General features: G+C 40.3%; 2 protein-coding genes across 7 annotated transcripts in view; both read right to left on the bottom strand.

The window, feature by feature from the left end:
- Window positions 1–9,975, bottom strand: part of bicd1a (bicaudal D homolog 1a) — a 36,706-nt gene extending 26,731 nt beyond the window's left edge. For all 6 annotated transcript variants that reach the window (XM_030426209.1, XM_030426213.1, XM_030426210.1 and 3 more), the window contains exon 1: window positions 9,409–9,975. In XM_030426209.1, coding sequence (XP_030282069.1) covers window positions 9,409–9,624 — 216 coding nt within the window. In that variant the 5' untranslated portion in view covers window positions 9,625–9,975. The remainder of the gene's footprint in view (window positions 1–9,408) is intronic.
- A 2,789-nt stretch (window positions 9,976–12,764) lies between these two features.
- LOC115586213 (homeobox protein aristaless-like 4) lies at window positions 12,765–16,938 on the bottom strand. Its single transcript, XM_030425048.1, has 5 exons — window positions 16,590–16,938; window positions 16,427–16,477; window positions 16,189–16,337; window positions 14,510–14,623; window positions 12,765–13,251 (listed from the first exon to the last, which is right to left on the bottom strand). Exons 1-5 carry the CDS (start codon window positions 16,822–16,824, stop codon window positions 13,030–13,032), a joined length of 771 nt encoding a protein of 256 aa, XP_030280908.1. The 5' UTR covers window positions 16,825–16,938; the 3' UTR covers window positions 12,765–13,029.
- Between the last annotated feature and the right edge of the window lie 4,805 nt (window positions 16,939–21,743).

The raw sequence follows: 21,743 nt of genomic DNA, 5'->3' as shown, positions 1-21,743 counted from the left end.
CGTTATTGTAGGGATGCACCTATTGTGAATTTCTGGGCTGAAACTAAGTTTAGTTGATGCTGGTACAACGTTTCTTTTGTTTTGGTTCTTTTGTTTTGGTTCTTGTTTGATCCCCCTTTTGTACCAAGGAAACATAAATAGCCATTATACAGACACAAAAAACAAATAAAATGTTTGAAACAACCTTAATGTGCCAGCGCAAAATTGATGTGACACATCAGATAAACATAAGCCACTGCCATGGGTGTATGTCATCTTATTTGTAGATAGGCCCGATATCGTGACATAGAGTTGAGTGAAGCCGGTTTGCACTGGGGTTTGTGACCACTTTGACCCAGACTCGCTCACTTTACACCGACTGTTAAGGTAAACCTGCTATTTTCAGTGGAGTGACATGTGACAACGTATGTTTACTATGTTCATCGTCTTAGTTTATGAAGTTAGCACAATAATAATCGCTAATTAGCACAAAATATGGCTGTTGGGATTTCCATTAGTTTTGCAGGTTTTGCTAGCACTGGCCAGATAAAAGCTTTGACCTGCTTCAGTATAGGGATCACTTAAATTATTGCAATTTATCTTGAGGAGAACACGGACATTTTGTGCTAATCAATCATAGTGGTGCAACAGTTAGGGGATCATAGAATACATTAGGTTCATCCTCTGGGAATCCTGAATGTGGTGACAGTTCATTTTGTAGATGAAGATCTGTTTCACTTTGACAAATAAAGACTTGACCCTGGCTGGGGTATGAGCAGAAAAGGGTACTAGAGAAAACGGGGAAATCATTAGGATTCATCCTCAGGTGACCATGAACGTCCATATAAAAAACAGACGTTGAGATATTTTCTTGTGGGCCAACTGATCAACTGAGTGACAGACCACTGCCATCCCTAAACCCAAACATTTTCTGATTCCTGCTCTCTAATGGGAGAATTTGCTACATCTCTGTTTTATATTATTGTAAATATGTGTCTCACACAGTGATCTGGGACACTGTAACGGCAACTGTTTGTACTTTCTTGCATTTTATAGACCAAATGATTCAATTCATGTTCTTTTTCCTCCAAAACAACAGATATACTTTCTTCCTCTAAGCTTTTTCACCTTAGTGACCTGGCTTGACACCATCTCTCTTGTGATGGAGGACAGGGTTAATTAAATGGGTTAACTATCAGATGATTTAATACCTGCCTTATCCTATACATCCCCTAACAGGGCAGAAGTGACAGAGACAGATCATCTGACCCTGATTCTGAGTCTCTAAGTGCATGTTTTGGCGCGTACATGCTCATGCTCATGTGCATGGGCAGTGTAATTGTGACGAGGGGGGGTAGGCAGGACGTTCAGAGGATCATGCTTGTTCTTGCTCTACATCGTTGCTGGATATAATGGCCTCTGGACATCTAGATGGGAGCGGAGTGGCTGAGGAGATGATAAGCATGAAAGAAGACTTTTGAGACTAAATTGCTTTGTCTAGACACAACCAAGGCAGAATAACTGGACTCAGCGATGCTTTAAAGCGCTAATGAAAAAAACAAACATGTAATTCATGTGAGCGATAACAGTAAACACAGGCAGCAGATGCCACAACCACGACGCATAATTCACACAAGGAGGACCTTTGATTTGCAAAAAAAACAAAAGTTTTCCTTGTGTTTTTTTTTTTTTTTTTTTTGCTACGCTTTCAGAGTTTGCAGCGCACACAGCTAAAGTAGACGACTAATCAATACAGCAGCCTGCAGGCTGGGGAGTCCTGTTCCCTCTTCCCTCTCACCAACTACTGTATTTCACTGCAGCAAAAAAAGGAGCTTTCTGAAAAACATAATCTATGCGGGGCTGGGCGTGCCTGAAGGTTTTTTCCGCGGAGAGAACAGTTTCATTAAGTCCCCTTCTCTTTCATGTGAGGATCATGAGGTTTCAGGAACGGGGAGGAAAAGAAAAGAAAAGAATATGGGTCAGATTGTAATATAACTCAGCAAAACCATGAGCTCTGTTGTCAGATTGTCTATACAGCAATCGGCCCGCACTGTCTCCCTCGCCTCCTGACATCCTCTAAAATCAAGTCAACACATCCATAAAAAAGCCTGAAACAACAAAGAGACACTGACAACCTCCACCACCTCCACCACCACCACCACCACTCTATCCTGCGCCCCTCCTTCCCTCTCTGGTCTCAATCACAACATCCACACCCAACACCCCCCTTCCCCTCTCCAACCTTTCCTGCTATATGTGCAGCAGACACAGGAGAGAAACAAAAAAAAAAAAAAAAAACACACACACATGCAGAAAAAAGTGGTCCCGATGTGTGACTCAACTACAAAGACAGATGACCTTCCCTTCAGGTCCTGACAAAACACCCATGTATCAACCACCGCCACGTAAAACACCAGGGGGCCGAACACAAGGGCAGACAGGTCCTTATCTATATGCTCAACTGCATCCCTGAGCCTGTTGCTGGGGTCAAAGGGCAACGGCATGAAACCTGCAGCACAGCGCACCCTTCTTTCCTCTCAAACGCCGATGCCATTCAAGCTGAAGGAACAAAATAAATGGCTACAACAACTTAAAATACTTTTTTGGTGTGTTTCTGCAGCTGTTCTGTGTGATCCACTTTGAAGAAATTACACAGAATCTGTCAGATGTTTCACCAATGAGCGCTGATTCTCCCCAACGCATGCGACGGTACACACGATAACACACAGCTTAAGCTCCGACATGATACATTTTCCACCACACGGAGCAGGAATCGATGCATAATTCCCACTTCACTCCGGGGAGAGATCACAGGGGTGGATGGGAAGAGGGGCTCCAGGAGATGAGGAGGGGGATGGTGGGCCGATGGTAAAAGGAGGGAATACCAGCCAGAGGTATTGATTCAGCCCCTCCAACCATGTTTACTGCCCTCCCACGAATCCCAGCTAATGTAAAAGAGGAGCAAACAGGAGGAGGAGGAGGAGGAGATGGAAGAGGAACCTGTAATGTAGCCCTTCTGTGCATTAAAGAAAGACTGATTTACAACCACAGCTGCTTCCTTTCTTGGCCATAGCCCCTGAACTGGACAATGAGTCAAACAAACCAGGGTGCACTGGGCAATTTCCAAAATAGTAAAAAAAAAAAAAAAAAAAAAAGGTTAATTACTATTCAGATTTTGCTAATCCTTCTATTCAACGCTGATTCACCACCTCAAAGAAAAAACGGCAGACGTTGAAAGCGTGAACGCCTCTGACGCTTCAGTCCTGAAGGTTAAAGCTTCAATTTCACAGGGCTTCATAATGAATTCTGAAGGCGGTAGAGTCAACCGACAGCTTCACACCCTCATCATCACCGGTCCCCGATGACCAAGACGTCGTCTTGACTCATGCAGAAGATGGTTACTGTGGAGAAGATCCCAGAGGGGATGAACTGACAGCAAATCAATCATCCCACAGTACAGCAAACGTGTACGTTGCTCTGCCTGAATTTGACAGCCGAGCCTTGAGAATAACTTTTACACTGTAACATAGTTTGCCACATGAGGTAACATGTTACTGCTTGCCTACACGGTTAGACAACTGCGGTGCTGTCTGGTTCAATTGTTTTTCAAATCGTTTTGTTTTGGATAAGGAAGATACCTTTAAAGGAGTTTGGAATTTGGGGAAAAGGCTTTTTAGGCTCACATTTTTAGCATGCGTATGCAGGCTTTTTTTAAAACATGCGTAAACCTTCTAAATATGGCCGAATGACTCCTTTTCCCTTGCTTTATGTTTGAATATCTGTTTTTTGTTTCGGGAAAACAGGGAAGAGCAGAAAGCGACAACAATAGAAATATGATCTCAGTTTTTAATAGCCGAGGAGTTAGACATCCCGCCTACTTATCATCTCTGTTGAGAGTTGCACATGTGCAGCAGTGATAAGGCAGCTGGCACGGATCTGGCACTTACAAATAGACCAATGGCAGTGTTACAGTGGTTACTTTTTTGTATCTTATAACAGTATCTCTTTCAAACTCAGTGCGACTGAAAAAAAATTGGAGTGCTGCTTGAACGGAGAGGGATGGACACATTAAAGAGCCAGAGCGTGTCCTCCTGGCTGTTGCGTTTCCATCACTGCTGATCAGAGCTGGGGCCGATGAATACTCATGACTACTGCAGGGTCATTTGATACATTGGACTTAAGGCGAGAGGCAGCAGGGGTTAGCTTAGCTTAGCATAAAGACTCGAAGCAGGGGGAAACAGCTAGCCTGGCTCCGTCTAAAGGTAAACAAATCCCTCCACCAGAGCCTTTAGAGCCCATAACAACATCTTCTGTCGTGTATGTCGTGTGCAGGACTCCAGGAAGTCACTACTCCCTGATGAGGAACAGTCTGTATGCTAAGCTAGGCTAAGCTAAGCTAAGCTAAGCTAACTGACTACTTCAAACTTAGCTACAGACATGACAGTGATATCAGTAGATCCATAAAACCAAAAAAAATTGACATTTGCTGGAAGTTCAATGGCTGCAAACACTGTACGCCAAACACATTAAATGTGTGCAAACACCACCAAGAACAGTGTAAAGGAGAAGCACGACTAAACAGCTGCAAGATACATTCAGAGACAGTCTTCAAGCTTCAGACTTTACGTTGTCCTGATGAATCATGACTGAATCTTTCTTTTTAAGGTATTTCAAGTCACTCTGAAGAATCTGATGTCGATTTCTTCTGGCATCTTTCTCAGCCTGAAGCCTGTAGAGCAGAAGTGACCTGAGAAACGCGTGTTCTCAACTTATCATAAATGTCAATTCTTCTGCAGGCTTTAGAAGGGCTGAGAAGACGAGCCATGACAGCGGCTGAAATGACTTCACTCATTTTTCACACGCTTCAGACCTGTGAGTTGCGTTGATTAATAGATTTTTTTAATGGGAGACACGAGAGATTAACCTTCAAATTAGTGAGTACACGGCAATTTTCAGAAAACAAATTAAATGATTAAATTGACACTTTGACATTATGATTATAAGGCTGCTCTTCCAGCTCTCTCGGTATTAAGCCTTATCGACAGTACCATGAGAAACATCACTGTAAACCACACAAACACTCTGCAGTGGTGGAATCTCCCTCCTTCCACTCCTCGCTGTGTCCAATCTGAGGTTGATCTGCCCAGAGACAGCGCTAACAAGCCAGAACCACGGGGGTAACGGTGTCTCCGTCACTGCTTCGGCATCTATCCAGTGACATACAGTACATGCACACACAGGGAATGAGAGAGTGACGGGGCCGGCAGGCAGAGAGGAAGACGGGAGGGAGGGAGGTTGAGAGAAAGAGCTGGCTGAAGGGAAAATAATATAAGAGAGGGGAGGACACAGGAGAGAAGAAGACAGTTTCTTGCTTTAAGAGCCAATGCACGCTCTTAGCATTCTGTTTCTGCTTGAGCCCGCAGAGACACAAGAGTGTACTGTGCAAACAATGAGAGAAACAATGCACAATAGCAGCTTTGGATTTATTTGAAAATGAAACCGCCTAATGACGAGAAATATAGGATTGATGTTCCTATTTTTTTTTCCAATTAACCAAGAGGGAAACTAAGGGAGGCCATGATGAATTTTAGATTTGCAGTGCTGCGCTTTCACAAGACGCTGAAACAATTAGACACTGATTCAATGAGTCAGCCAAAGGAAAAATGACTCGGAAACTATTTGAATAATTGATTAATAGTTCTGGGCATTTTTCAAGCACGATTGCCAAACATTCTAATTTAAATGCTTTGTGTTTTGGACCACTGGTAAACCAAAATAAACTCTTTTAAAATGTTGCCTGAGGTTCTGGGAGGTTGTTAGAGGAGAAAACAAATTGGTGAATTAGTCAATAATGAAAATAACAGCTAAATCCCTGGAGGGTGTTGGTCTGTTTGTTCCCATCATGATGGCCCTGTGTTTTGTCATTTCATCAGGGCTAATATTAAATACAGCCATATACAAACGCAGTTTAAAGTTCAGTTTACAGAGAGATTAAATTAGTCCAGAACTACAGCAGCTGTGACACTAGTGTCCTGTGGGGTTTGTGTGTGTGTGTGTGTGTGTGTGAGAGAGAGAGAGAGAGAGAGGGAAAGAGAGAAAGAGTGTAGTACAAGCAGTACTCTTCTCCACCAGCTGGGACTTGGACTGAGGGCAGACAACCAGTGCATGTGGACATATGTGTCACCACAGAATACATGCAAACACAGGAAGAACACGCATGCAAATCCGGCTAACGTGCACAAGCACACCTGTACACACAATGCCATGTGCCTGGAAAACACATGCTTCAGTCATGACAGGATTATCTTTACATACGGGATACAGGAATGTTTTTATGTTGAGAGTATACCCTATAATTTAATAGACTTTCTTCTGTTTATTTGACAGATTTTCCCTGTATTTCTACAATACGAATGTATGTCCATACAATCACAAAAACAAGACTGTAAACTGTGTGTTGTCATGTCTATAAAAAATGTTTAATTCAGTTTTAATACTGTAAATTAATTTATCAAATCTGATACAATTATTGACAATTAAAATAGGTATTTGTTATGCAGTTACAGTACATTCACTGGTATTGTGTGGTTACATAGATTGGTTTGTTAATTGACAGATCCTGTACAATTATGGAAAACTATAACAGCACCCTTCTGCATTTTAAGTGTGATTACCAATATTATGACAGCATCCAACCCTATTTAAGGCAAATTATATTGTTTTTATGTGAATATCATTAATTAAACAACAGTAAAAGGACAAAGAATTTACATAAAATTCAAGATTTTTTTTTTCTCTTATTACAAGAAATACTGTCTATTTCTGAGATTTTTTACACATAAGCTATAACTCAATATCTGGTGAAACACTTTCTGAGAGTTTCCGAAAAATGAAAACTTGGTGAAACAGAAGATACAATCCATCCTCAAATAAGAGGAACAAAACAAGAGGTTCAGACTGTGTAATAGATTTTTGGTCTATCATAAGAATAAATAACAGCTGTGAGCTCGGTCACTCGGTCCCAGAAGCAATTCCAGTTTCCATTCGCAGACTGCCTGCCCTTTTGTTGTGCACCTCTCCTGAGCTCGGCGACAGCAGACGTGGCTTTATTGTCGTGGCAGGTTCGCACTCTGCCATTCTGCCTCATATTCATTGAAGTGTGCGACAGACCTATATGAGCCAGGACGTGTTTTTGTGGAAGTAATATCACCTCCGGAAAATGTTCCCCTCTCGCTGAGACAGAGAGACAAACAGGTGGACAGACAGGCAGACAGGCAGACAGACAGGCAGGTGGAGAAGCAGATGATACAAAGGGTGCAGATGTTAACGGATGACGGATCACAGAAAAGAGCACTTCTGGTGTGGGAGCAGAGTTAAAGCTGACGTTTTAGAGCACAAATCAAAGTTTTATTAAGCAGGATTTTGTAGAAGCACCATATCATATGTTAGGTAGTGACAAGATACTCCATCCATGATACTTGGAAAGATCAAGAAACTGTTATTAACGTATTAGCCTATCGTCTTCGTTCCCTCTCCTGGCATCTATTTGGCCAACATCCCTCACTTTTACTGCTTTCCCAACGTCTACTCTCTCCATCTCATCCCCTCCCCTGCACAGTCAAAGTTCTCTGTTTCTCCTCTCTGTCTCATCACATTTTCCGGCATCACCCGCCACATCATCCAATAATCCATAAGTGTGAGATATCAGCTGGACAGTGCTCTGCTGCCGGCTGTGTCAGGCCGTCTCCTCATTTTAACTTTGTGCTGAACTGTGCACAAAGATCATCGTGATTCTGCATGCAAGTCAAAACAAAATATTCAACTAGTCAAGCATTAGGAGAAAAGGGCAGTGGGAAGACATACATTATATAACCGTGCATGCATAGTGTAACTTTTGTGACTATATATATATACAAGGGAGCCTGATGTACACTGCAGCAGCACAGAAAAAGTCATGATGTATTTATAGTGAAGAGAGGGCTCGAGAAGGGCACCCTTAAGGGCACTTTATCATGTCTTATCTACCAATGGGGCATCCAAGAGGGCACCTGTGCTGCCTTTTTTCAAACATGGAAGCACCAGGGGGGCGAGCCCACCAGCGTAGGGCTGCAAATAACTATTATTTTCACAACTTTTCGATAATCATTTGGTCAGTAAAACACCAGAAATCAATGAAAAATACTCATCACTAAATTCTAAATTGCAAGGTGACGTCTTGAAGGTTTTTTTTTGGTTTGTTTTTGGCGGGCCAACTGTCCAAAAGCATTAAATGCTGCATTTACTATCATTTAGCACCAGGAAAATCAGCAAATTGGAGTTAAGTTGTCAGAGGTAAAGGCACTTCAATACTTTTCAATAACACTTAACGATACACTCGCTGCACTACTGTGTTTATTACTTTGAGCACTTTCCTGTGACCCGATGACTTTTAATTTAGACCGAACTGCCTGTTATGATTAGAGATGACACTTTCTAACTAATGAGTGGAGGCAAGTTTTGCAGCACAGGGCTGATATGCTAATGTCGCCTCTCTCTGTCAGTCACACGCACTCACAAAAACACGGCCCTCAGCTCCTCCTCCTCTCGGCCCTCTGGTTCCAGAGCATCTTCACGAGCGACCTTGAGCTGTGAAGCCCTGTCAGCATCTGCTTCTTGTCGCTATATGCATGTATGCATTAATGACTATATGTATGAGCGCAGCCAGCATTCATTATTCAGGCTGGAGCAGGAGCAGGCAGCTCCTTTGCCACTTTCTCCAGGTTATCATCAACCCCAAACTTGAAATGAAATATAAATGCACGTCCAGTCTCACAACTTCACAGCAAGTCTTGATGTGTCTTTGCGCATATCTTGACATTAAGATCAATGGACAAGTGAGCCAGCACACAAATAGCGGTGGACGACTCTGAAGATCCAATTACTGAGGGATTTCTGAGAAAGAATACATATCTTGGCGAGGCACCAAAGCACTCAGGGTCCCAGCCCGGTTGCTTGAGAGGGATGACTGTTGCTGTGCACACACAGGGAGGGAGTGTTGAGACAGTGAAAACACAATGGTGTGGGATGTTATTGAGTCCCGAGCTTGCAACATAATCAATGCACTGTCCAGCACTGTTGCCTGCACAGAAACAACATAGATTGTGGGAATTATGGGAATACACCACATTCCAGCCCCCCCCCCCCAATTAAATTACATTTAAGTGATATCAAAGTATTCCTTAATTGCTGGGGCCCCTGGAGACCACATAACGGCCCCTGCTGGTTCCACACACTCTGTTTGGACTCACATTAAGACAACAAACAAGACACGAGCGTCGTGAGCGTGCTGTGGGCACCCTGCCGTCTGGGTGCAGCTGATCACACCTGGCCGCAGTGCGTTTGGCTCGTCGTAAACAACGAAGGAGGAGGCGGCAGCTCCTCTCCTCTTACCTCCTGTAACTGTTCCAGCTCCTTCCTGAGAGTCTCCTGCTCGGTCTCCAGGTCCACATACTTCTGCTTCAGCGCCTGGTTCTCCTCCAGCACGACCAGACCGCACTCCGCAGCCCTGATCTTCTCCCGGTTCGCCTCGGCAAGTTCCTGGGTGAGCCGCTCCAGCTCGGCCCGGTACTGATCCACCGATTCCCCGCATCCTCCATCGGCGGCCATCGCCCCTCTCTGTCTGTCACCCGGTCGCTCTGCGGTGCCCACTGTGTCTCCAGCGCCTCGCTTTGGACAGAGGCACGGAGGCGCGGAGGCGGGCGGAGGCTGAAGAGATGCTCAATATCCCGCCCCCCTCTCCTCTGCCGAGAGAGCCGGTGCGGGCAGTATGTGGAAATAAACCAACCCGAGCAACTACAGAATGTCTACATTTAGCTCAGAGGTGTCGTCAGCAGCACCCAACAGCAGGTAAATCACCCTGGGGCGACCGTAGAGACTGTTAGAGAGAATAAAACCAGGTCAGTGCTGTTTCCAGTGTGATACTCAGCAAAACATCATTTCTGCTTATTCATGGGTGAAAGGGCGCCACCTGTCTGCTGCTCTCAGTCATACAGTGTTTGTCTCTCTCTAACTCCAAATTCAACATGCCTCCAAGTCCTGCTTGTAACCTATCAAATCCTATATAGTGCACACACACACACACACACACGCACACACACAAACACTGTGTCAGGAGAAATGGCCCTGCGCGCTCTCATTACTCACGTTTAATTGATGAAACTGTTGTGTCGGATAAGTAAATTAAAGTTATTTAGTTAACTTAGATTGGGGAGCGTGGACCGTGAAACCCCGGTGCTCTGCTCGTCTCAGATTCTCGACCTGCCCTCCCTCCTCTTCACCCATTCACCCCCCTTCTTCATCACTAACTCTGATCATCATCCCTACTCGCATCCCTTCATCCTCTCTCCTCCCGTCATCCCCAGCAGTTCAATCCAGTTTATACTTTTCACTTTTCCATATCCAATTTTAGGGAGCTTGTCCCCACACATGACATATTTATATATATATAAATGTATCTATATTTTGTATCCACAGTCCTCCCCTCTACGTCCTTTCAGCTGTCATCTCTGTCAAATACATTCTCATTATAAGGTACATTAAACATTTAGATACATATTGTTGTTGCGGTCCTTGCTAGTGAAAGCAACCCTCACTCTGTAAGGGAGTGAAGGAATTGCTTATACTTTATAGGTGCAGTGTAAACACAATAAAGTCTGCCAAGTCAGTTTGTAATGGATCGAGTCACACATCACAAATTTGCCCAAGGGTGCACACATTTTAACAAGCACAAGTCAGCCTACGGCCTCCAAGCTGTTACTCTATGCATTTACTGTCAACTTTCCTTTTCATACTTGCTATTTAAAAATATACGCCAACTTTGGATGTGCACTATAATTTCCTCTCTTATAGATCACTTTCATTGCAATGTAATATCAGGAACTGTGCAGGTGTTATAAATAATGACGGCTTAATGGAATGCAGAGATTCATGTTGTTGGTTCCACCTGTGTTTGAGTCAAGAGGTCTTGATTACTCACTGCATGGCTATCTACTCTATCTAGTTTTCATGTATTGTACTGAACAACAGACAGTGCAGGTGAAGAATATGATCTCAAAATAAAAGTGGTGGTGACATCAGTTCAATATTGCTCCTGGCATGTGTTCCCAGGATTCATCTATTTGACTGATCTATCTATTTTTTGATTCAATATATAACATTGTTTTGACGTAATGACTTTTGTTCGTAGTAAGCAGCTCCTTTACATCTGACAAACTGTTTTTATTTTTTTTACGACAGTGGTGTTGCACTAAGAAACTGTGGGAGGCGCCAAATTGCACAAAATGCCAATTTCTACATAATGTTGCTTTAAATTGAACCATTTTGAGATCATGAAATAATCCTATATTTTCCTATATTCACAAATCAGGATGTCATCCCCCTTGTAAACAAAATGACCAAAACGCAGCCTCCTTGTTAACATGCCATCACACTTCTCCATTCCCTTATAGCAGAAACAGTGGAGGGACAGAGGGGTTGTTCTGTTAAGTATATCAGCACAGTCTGCTTGACTGACTGAGGTTTGAGCAAGTTAGAATACACGGTCCCAACCATGGCTCTGAAAACAAAAGAACCAGAAGAGTCAGATTGCTCGTGGCAGGTGAATGAAACCAACCTGGGTCCACTGAATTCGTTAAAAATTAACAACTTGCGTACTGGTCATACCTGATGTGTCACATCTTTGTCCTGAAGGCATTCTGTTCTGGACAATCACAATTGATATATGGTCGTCTATTTCCATGCCATGAAAACCATTTTGTCTTTAAAAGTCCTTGGAAATTGTGAGATTTCAGGGGAGGAACGTCAAGTCACGATACCAATTCATAACAGCAGAAAAAGCCAGACTTACGTTCTGATGTAATTATGGTTACACAAGCGTGGCTGAGCGAGTATTTTGTATGACTGCTTCCACCAACCCTTTTTTTTGTTTTTTTGTCCTCCTTAACCGGGAGCAAGATAAAGTTATCTCACCGCAAATAGATGCAATAAAAGAGGATAAGACCGGGGTGAAAAGTTTAACTGCACTCAGAGCTTGTTAAATGTAATCAGTTATGGTATTGATAGTGAAGGCGATGCCGTGTTATATTCCTTATAATTGATGATTATTTGAAAAATGCCCTCTGTAACACTTTTTGGAAAAAGGAGGGGATGAGAGGATCTCATGCCATCGTCGGAGCCGTTTCTCAGAACCATATCACTGTCGAAAGAGGCGGGTTTCATGCTAAATTGAAGCAACAATATTACAGTGAGGGTTGTGAAATACATTTACAGTGGTCTTACGTGTAAAACTGGTTAAACAAAACAAATAAAGATGGGTAAAGAAAGCTGTCTATACCTGATTTCTGAAAGTTCAAGTCACAATTATTTGCATATCTTTACAGCAGCAATGTACAATAATTGTCCACACCTTTCCCCAATGATGACATTCGACATGTTCCCTAAATCACCCGGCTGACCTGCCAATAACCCTGACTTATGATACCAAATTAAGATAAGCACAGGCTGTCAGAGAGTCAAACAGTTGAACAGTTTATGGCAGCGCCATAATCTTATCTCTGACAAGGAAGTGTGGTGTCATGAAAAAGAAAAATCAAACAGCACAATAACGGAGTGCAAACACAGCCCTCTACCAAGAAGTATGTCACAGAACTGATTGTCCTCAAACCTTGATCTGTAGAAATACGTGATACATAAATGCAGACTTATCACAAAATCCTCTATTGCAAAGGAAGCCAGTCGAATGCATTCAGTACAGTAGCCAGCCGATTTTGAATGTCAACTTTATTGGTAAAGGAAAAATAATGTTCAGCTGTTATAGGGGCACTATGTAGGTTTGGAGAAGAAATTCAAACTTAAAATTTGATTCTCAATTCTCATTAAAATGTCTTCCCCAGAACTACATAGTTCTTACACCTTACACCTTTAACATGCAAACTTTATTTCCAGGTTGAAAAAAACTGCACATCGAACGCGTTACAAAAAATAATTTAAACATTCATTACAGATTACAGTAACTCAATGTGATCCCTCATTTCTACCCTCATTTGTAAGAATACTGAAGGTGCTACTGTATCTTTCCATATCGCGAGAATCAAGATACACAGCGGCGTGATCCAAACGCGTATCACTCAGAAAGGTGGGTGTTGATGCGGCTCTGACGAACCGCCTGGATCGGAGGGGTTCAGGTAAACAGCACGGCAGCCAGCATGCTGCCTGCAGCTGGGGCTTCTGTAAGAGCTACGAGAGTGCAGACACTGATGAGAAGTTATCTCAAAGAAACAACAAAGCAGTTACTCAGTTAATCTATGATGACTGTACAGACTGATCACCTTTAGATTACCTTTAGATTAGATACTGCTTCAGTCAGTTCTCCATTATCATTTTTTGTTTTTGTATTTGTAATAAAACTGATGATATATCTTATTGCAACAGAAAACATCACATATCTTACATTATTCTATCAATTATTTTAGGATCTTTTTTTTATTCTATGATTGTGTACACTACTTGTGGATTACAACTGTTAGGCTAATAATGATGATGAAGGTTGTTTTTCCAACAATTATTGCTTTTGTTGCTGTAATATATGGATTATTTATATATATATATACAAAAATGTTTTACTGTATTTTACATTTACTTCAATGACACTTCAATTTATTGTATTAAACAGTTTAAACTGCTTTTTAAGCTGTCAGTTCTTTCCTTTTTTAAATTTGCAATTCACTTTGTGCTGCATTTTGTGTATAAAAATGCTACAATGGTTTATCATGTTAACTGCAGATATAGACAGCTATTCCATTTCAGTTATTTCAGTTTTAAGTGTCGCATTCAATATTGTTGATCACATTATCCCCTCGAATTGCTTGAAGACTTGGGTAGGCCTTAAAGGCACTGCTCTAAGCCTATAAGGCTAATATTGCTCCTTTTGGTGTCCCTCACAGCTCTACTCTTGGCCCCCTTCTGTTTTTTTTTATTTATATGCTACGTCTTGTCCAGGTGTTTCAAAATCCTTATGTATTGTACCATTTTTATGTCGACAACACTCAGCTACACATTTCGTTAAAACCCCTTCAATCCGAGCAGCCTGGTTAAACTCACAACCTATTCCAAAGCTTCGAATGATAAGTCAGAGGTCATTTTTATTCATCTCTCTCTCTCTTAAATCCTTAGACATCTCTGATGCTTTATTATTCATAAAGTTTTTATTCTATCTTTGTATTTGATCTCATTCATTTTATTGTTTATATCTCCTCCATAAAAAATTCTTTATTTTAGTTTTATCTGACTTGTTTGCTTACATTCTGTCTAATTATCTTTTCTTTTGTACAGCACTTATTGCATTTAACTCTGTTAAGAATAACGCTTTATAGAGAATGCTATACAGATTAAGTTTTGTATTATAAAAATAATGATGATGGACAAAAAATATGGTGCATTGAAACCAATTATTCTCATATCATATGTGCTATTTACATCATAAGTCTTGTGTTACCTCATAGTAAAGCAGGGGATGACTCGCAGAGTGTACGTGCTGTTTAGTCACCACTTCTATTTCCCTCAGTGTTTCAGTCTTCCTCCATTTGGCTCTGCGGTTCTGGAACCAAATCTAAAGCACAGAGAAGACATGTTAAAAAAACAGGAAGTAAAATAAATGTATCTAGAATAACATAAACTCATAAACACATGTGTAAAATAGTACTGAAAGGCCTGTTTTGTTATCACTTCCCTTTGAGGACAAATGCTCCTTCGCACTAAAAATCATTGGGTTAAAAATTCACCCGGTTTGATCAATACAGCACTGACACAACCAGTTGTAGTCTAAGTGCTTTATGTTTTTTAAATCTTACAGTTGGGTTATTTATACAAACTAAAATAATTTAAGCTCAAGTCTGACTTTAAAAGCGGTCAGAAACGTATTGTTAGCTGAACAAAACAATGTTTAAATGGACGTTCCAATTTGCAGTATTATTTACGATCATTAACAAAGTGAAACGTAACACACACACAGCCATACTACAGTTCATATTAAAGTTTATGTAATTTAACAGTTGGTCAAAACAATCTGGTACTGGGTGGTTCCGGGTAAGGTTTTACTGCATCAGTGTATTAACCTAAATTGGGTCCATATTTGCCCAGTCTTCTTCTGTGTGCACAACAATGAATCAATGCTTTTAGTGCACACTATTACAGTTTATCATTTATCATTTGGGAGATAATGTCCAATGCAAGCAACTGTCCAAAGACCAATACTATTGTCCCACTGATGACTATTTAGTATAATCAGTCTAACACTCAATGAACTGTTGGTTAGCCCAGTTTGACTTATTGACTCCTTTTATATCAGCAATAAATCAGGTGCAAGAAAAGGTTTATGTGGTCGTGTTTGGAATTTTATCAGAATGATCACAAATGTTATTATTGACTCATTTTAACATGCAGCATATATATATATATACATATATAAAGAAACCTAACCCTAACCCTAATGATAAATGATTTCGCGTATCACCGCGTATCACCTCAGGTATCACCTAAATGCCAAGCAACTATTTATTATGTTGTTGTTGCAACTGGCACTTTATGTTGAACTGTTTATTGTTTTGGCCAAGGTTATTTACAGAGAGTTGGACTGAAAATTGATTTGTTTAGATCAACTGTTGGTAAAGTCTGTTATGGCCTCTGAAGATAGATGTTTTCTAATAGTCAGGGTTTCCAATGTTCTGAATGTACTTGAAAGTATTGTGTTTTACTTAAAAAACAAAATGTTATAGTTTACAGAAGGTCTACCTACCTATAGGCTACCTGAATCTCTGAAATGTATTCCTAAATAAGCTAATACTACACTTTATGGCAAAAATTTCACTGGTCTGTTGGTCTTGAAAAAGAACCCCAAACAATGTTTTGTTGCTTAAACTTCTGTATTCAGTCATTATTCAATGGTATACTAAAATCCATGTGAAAAAATTGCTTCTCACTGTTCTCAGGTCAAATATTTATATGCAATTAAAATGCGATTAATTTCGATTAATTAATTACAAAGCCTCTGATTAATTCGATTAATTTTTTTAATCGAGTCCCGGCCCTAATATATATATATATATATATATATATCATATATAAAGAAACCTAACCCTAACCCTAATGATAAATGATGAGCTGCGTGTGTCCTACCTGTATTCTGCCCTCAGTGAGGTGCAGGCTAGAGGCTAACTGGTCTCTGGTGTTGACGTCTGGGTAGTGGCTCTGCTGGAAGACTTTCTCCAGCTCCTGCACCTGGAACGGTGTGAACGTGACCCTCGTTTGCCTCTTTTTCCTCTGACCTGCCAAAGCATTATCGTCAACATCATTTAAACGTCCACTTAAACATGTGGCGGTCACAGTTTCTAATTAAAAAAAGCAATATACTCACTTAAGCAGTTTGTGGTGGATTTTGGAGACTCTAGTCTGATTTGGGGAGATTCTGTTGGAAAAAAAAAAAATGAAAATGAGCAGAATTATTTTTTATCATACTTTGATGATGAAAGCCTCTTTTTATGCCAGTTTATATAAAAGAGTAATAAAAAAAAACATACCTGTAGATGAGAGCTGGTCAGATATTCTGGTGTTCTCCTTGATAACAGACCATTCTCGATGAAAACTTCTCTCTTTTCTGACACATGTGGGCTCCCTCAGTATCTCTTCTATCGAATGGGACAGTTTCTTGCAAGGCTGAGACTCCCTTTCCTCATCCATGCAGGACTTTTTCTCTGTATTTCCTCTATTCCACATTTCAAGCAGTTTAACCCCTGCCATATGATCCTTTGTCATCAGATGACTGCAGACAGTAAAGACACAAAATATATTTATCTGCACCGCTGTCTGGATAAGAAAACTTGTCTTCTAGTCACTGGCATGTGTGTTGCACTCTCTGTTCCATAAGGTGAGGAAGGTAAGGTTGCCTCCCCCTCCTGTCAGCCTCTGTTTGACCTGTATCACATGGTCATTATTAGGGAGGAGCGTCTGGCAATGTCTCAGTACTTCTAGGAAGACTCTGCAATCAACATCCACTGATGTCAAAGTTTCCACACGTAACTTTTTATCCATAGTATGCTCATTGTAAATGTGTAAATGTGTACCTCTGACGATATTATTATACGCTCTTATCACACAGCATTTAATAGAGCTGAGCTTTTGCCAGTTTTAATGGTACTTGTATTGCAGGGGCCAAACTCAGAGCCTCAAAGCCTCTGTGGTTATGTAGTGGGGTTACCACCTGGTTATTACTTGAAGATGAAACATATTTAAATCAATGCTCCTCTGTCTTATCAACAGGTTTACAAGAGGACTAACCTTTATCACCTCGTCCTCAGTATGCCCTCTCAAACTTCAGTTCACCTCTCCACACATGATAATGAGAACACACACTATCTTCTGTGTCTGGTGTGTCTCCATCTGTTGGTGGTGGCTCATAATTGCATGCATTGTTTTTGATGATTATGACAATACGATTCCGGTCTTCCATGATATTAATAGACTTTTTTAATGGCAGACATTGTGTCATTTCATAGCAGGTGTATTTAATGATGTAACAATGGCTGCTCTTCACTCAGAGGAGTTCCTGGTATGGCGTGCTCTGGCTCATTTGAGTATCTTACTAGGAAACGGGAGATACACTGTGTACAGCAGTGCGTCTCTGCTGGGTGCAGCCAGCACAGGGCAAATTACAGCAGATAAAATAAAAACAATCAGTCAATCTACACACCAGGATACCATTGACACTATCTGTTACTAACAGTTACATTAAAAACAAGAGGGACCAATCATCAGATTCGCTCTTACCCAGACCCTTACCAGAAGTGAGATATTGTTCACGGGAAAAAAGACCAGTGATGCCTCGATGCATTTATGGTCAAGCGGTTCCAAATCCTTATCTAGCGTGTTATGTATAGCAGCCTGTAAAGCCTTTACTGCATCATGTTTTCTACGCCTGAAGGACGACCTTGAGGACACTTTATCATATTTTATCTAGCATCTGAGGTACTTCTACATCAGCATGCACCGGGCACACGTTTCCCATATTGCAAACCAACGGGATATTATTGTTAGACCGTCTTTGCCTGCTTAATATCCTTGTCTATAAACCTGAGTGCTCCCAGTTGTAATGGAGGCTTAAAAACTGGTCCATAACCAACATAAGCCTGATGACAATGTCAGGATCATAATCATGATAAAACTTCTTCAGAGTCAAGATGAATATACACCCTATGTAGATTAAGTTGACATGCATGTGTAAAATCAGTGGAGTGCACCTTTAATATATCAAAGTCATACACACACACACACAAACATATGTATGGAGGGCCAACCTGACCAAAATGAAACACATAAATACATGTAATTATTATTTCATTTATGAAATGTGACACACATTTCCATTTTAGATTGCTTGTGTTTAATTTTCCATTTAATTTTCAAATGTTTTTGTTCACATACTTTTTCTGTATTCTTCTACCTTTGCATTTAGCAAGATTATGAATACATGAATGAATGAATTATTAATTAATTAATACAACAAATTAATAAGTGAAACAATGAATACAAAAATGAATAAATGAAAACATTAAATGGTAAAACAATTGGGAATGTAAAAACATAGCAAAATTAAAACCAAAGTGAATAAAATACAGAAAAAATAAAACAAAAATATAAATTGTGTCACCTTTTTAAATTAATTTATGCCTATATTTATTTGTACTATTATTCTTGTTGCATTTAATGTATTTACTTATTTATAGAGCTATTTCTTTCTTTCTATCTTTCTTTCTTATTGCAGTTTCAGGCCTCTTTTCATATGTCCACATATGTGAAATTGATATAACTTCACATAAATAACAGATGTTAAATGCACGTCTAAATATATGATCTCTATTCTCTATTCAGCAGCAATGATGCCTTTAAAAAAAAAAAAAAAAAGGAATTAAAAATGAAAGATTTTCACTCTCTGATCCAATATGGTTTGCAACATGACAGTGAACTCTTCTTTGGGTGGTGCTGTTTTCTACATCTCTGCATACTCGAGTCATAGTGAGACACAATGTGACCCACATGTGTCTCCCATGGTCTGTTAATAATCTAGTGTGTAGAGTGTGGAGTCGTGAGTGGACTGAAAAAATAGAGTCCATTCAAAATCATTTAAATAAGTACATACATGTTACTTGATGCAGTGTGGTGAAACAAATAAATATATCGGTAATACAAGTTTTGCTTTTTAAATTCAATCTTTTAATCTTTTTTATTCAAATGCACTCAAGACTGTACTCTTATTACAATTAGAAAAAGATCACGAGAAGCAGTGCGACTCTGGATCAGATTAAACTACATTCTGAGAACCAAATGTTTTTGACTCAGGCAGTTTGCATGAATGATACTACAGTCTCCCAGGTCGCCTCTTCCAGGGCTTTTTCAGCATGCTACACCGAAGATAATAACTTCATTGATTGTTTTTAACTTCAACATCTTTTTTGCTGCCGTTTCCATGACACTGTATTATTTATATCACTGTATAGTGCCTAGTTTATAAGAAGTATTCAACATTTTTCATCTTTTGTCACCATTATAATGACCAAACCCTTAAAAACAGATTTAATCCAATTCTCATACACAGGAGCTGAAATGTTTTTTTCTGTTTGTGTTTTTGCTTTTTTAAAATTTGTATTTATCTGTGCTTTACATTTTGATTTTAAATTTAACCCTACATTGAAAAAAAAAATCCTTCTCTCCCTTTAATTTCCTCACGTGCAACCCATTATTCCGTTAAAAGTTTCCCTGTCCGCTCAGCGACTGATTGCAGACTGCCCTTCACCCAATTTAATTACGGGAACGGTCTCAGAGACACACATTTAAAAAGTACACTGTCTGTGTGTCCTAATGTGATCATGTGCCTCTGACGAAAAGAAAAGACAAAAAAAAAAAACCCTCACATGTGAATGATATGACCAGAAGAAAGAAAGATCGTTGGCTTCGCTTTGGTGATTGGACACACATTCACAATGATACATGTCAAGGTTGTCAGCGCTCTCAGCAAGCTCTAATGAGGACATGACAATGATGTGTTAGCTCCCAATTCAACTACTGGCTCAAATACATTCATGTCTTTGGCTCACATTTTACATTTTGATTCTGTCGTCATGAAGCCTTTTGAAACAATACTGCTGCCAATCCCAGGCCTTCAGTACCTGACATGTGATGGATCCTTATACTGTATACTGCTCACAGTCACATGCGCACAAAGCAGGAGACCTCATGATGTGCCAGCGCTGCTTCTCTCCGCACTAGTTGCAAGTTTCATGTGAGCTCAATTTCCTTTAACTCCTCCATTTGGGGGATTTTTTCAAGCTCCAATTCTGACTATTTGACAATTCAAGACAAAAGTTTTCGATTGGTATTCTGTAACTGCTCTTTGAAATATGCTCAGACTGTTGGAGGACATCATTAAATAACCCTATTGTACATAAATACCAGGTGCCAGTTGATCAACCAATTATCTCCGCACTGAAATTTATTGAATATTAGATAGGTTGGCGTAAAACTTAATATAGACATTCATGATCCCCAGTCAGTGAAACCTGTTGACTCTGACCCCTGTGCACTGAGGCAGACATGTGTGATTTGTGATTTTGAGTTAAGTGCCTCAACAATGATTTAATGATTAGTCTGGAACTTCCTGGAAAATTGTAAAAAACATGTTGATGACTCATCCTGCACTCTGCTCTCAATTTCACAACCATTAAATGCTCTCCTAATTTTTATCACGCTACCAGGGATGTAGATCATATTTTATGGAAAAAGTATTGTCTGGTTTTCCCTCTGCTGTCCTCCAGCTGCTGTGCCTCAGCTCTGGACAGCTAGCTTTAATGGCTAGCTGCTGGTTATACACCTCCAGATTGGGGCTGTATGCAGCCTCTCACAACAAAGGAAGCCATTTCCACCAAGGTGCTTAATGCTGTTCCTGATGGACAGATGCCAATAGCTTTGTCGCTAAAGTAGCAACTACATGCTACTAAATGTAGCTGCAGCTAGGTAGTCCCATGGAGAGCTGTAGTAATGAGCCCTAAAAAACAGATATCTGTTATCACATCTGGTTCTCTCATCTCAAAGTCAATGAGCTTTTTAAATGAGTTTTTGGTTAAATGCTTGAAATTACACCTGTGGTTACCACAGATTTGAGATATTTACACATTTTGTTTTACATCATCAAATACATCATTAACTGTCCCACAATTCAATTATAAAGCTCTTATGTGTCTTAAAGCACCAGTTGCTAACAAGTGGCTAAATGAGACTACAGAAGTTGTCTGGGACATTAAACTTTAAGGCATGCGACTGGAATGTTGTTTGTTTACAGCCGAACATTAGCTTTTTACTATTAACCCTTTAAAGTGACAACCAGGAACAGCAGCCTGAAAACAGGCATTAATAATGACTATATTAAAACAGCAGGCTTTTTCTCGTTTGCTGTTACAGATCATCTATCATCATCATCAGAGGGAACACGAGACGGTTTCTTAAAACACTTAAAAGTTCCTTGTAGTCACTTAAAGTTATGCTTCGAAAATCACAAAAGTGGTTTTCCACTGCTAAGATCTTGCTAAACAAAATGTGTAAATATCATAAACTGGCCGTAATCCAAAATCCAATCGTAACATTAGCTAGCATAGCGCTGATGCACGCCTCTTTCTGTGTAGTGA

This window comes from Sparus aurata, chromosome 8 (genome assembly GCF_900880675.1).
Source record: "Sparus aurata chromosome 8, fSpaAur1.1, whole genome shotgun sequence".
In the NCBI taxonomy this organism is placed as follows: Eukaryota; Metazoa; Chordata; class Actinopteri; order Spariformes; family Sparidae; genus Sparus; species Sparus aurata.
Note: the sequence above shows the minus strand (reverse complement) of the source record. Positions and strands in the feature narration are given on the sequence as shown.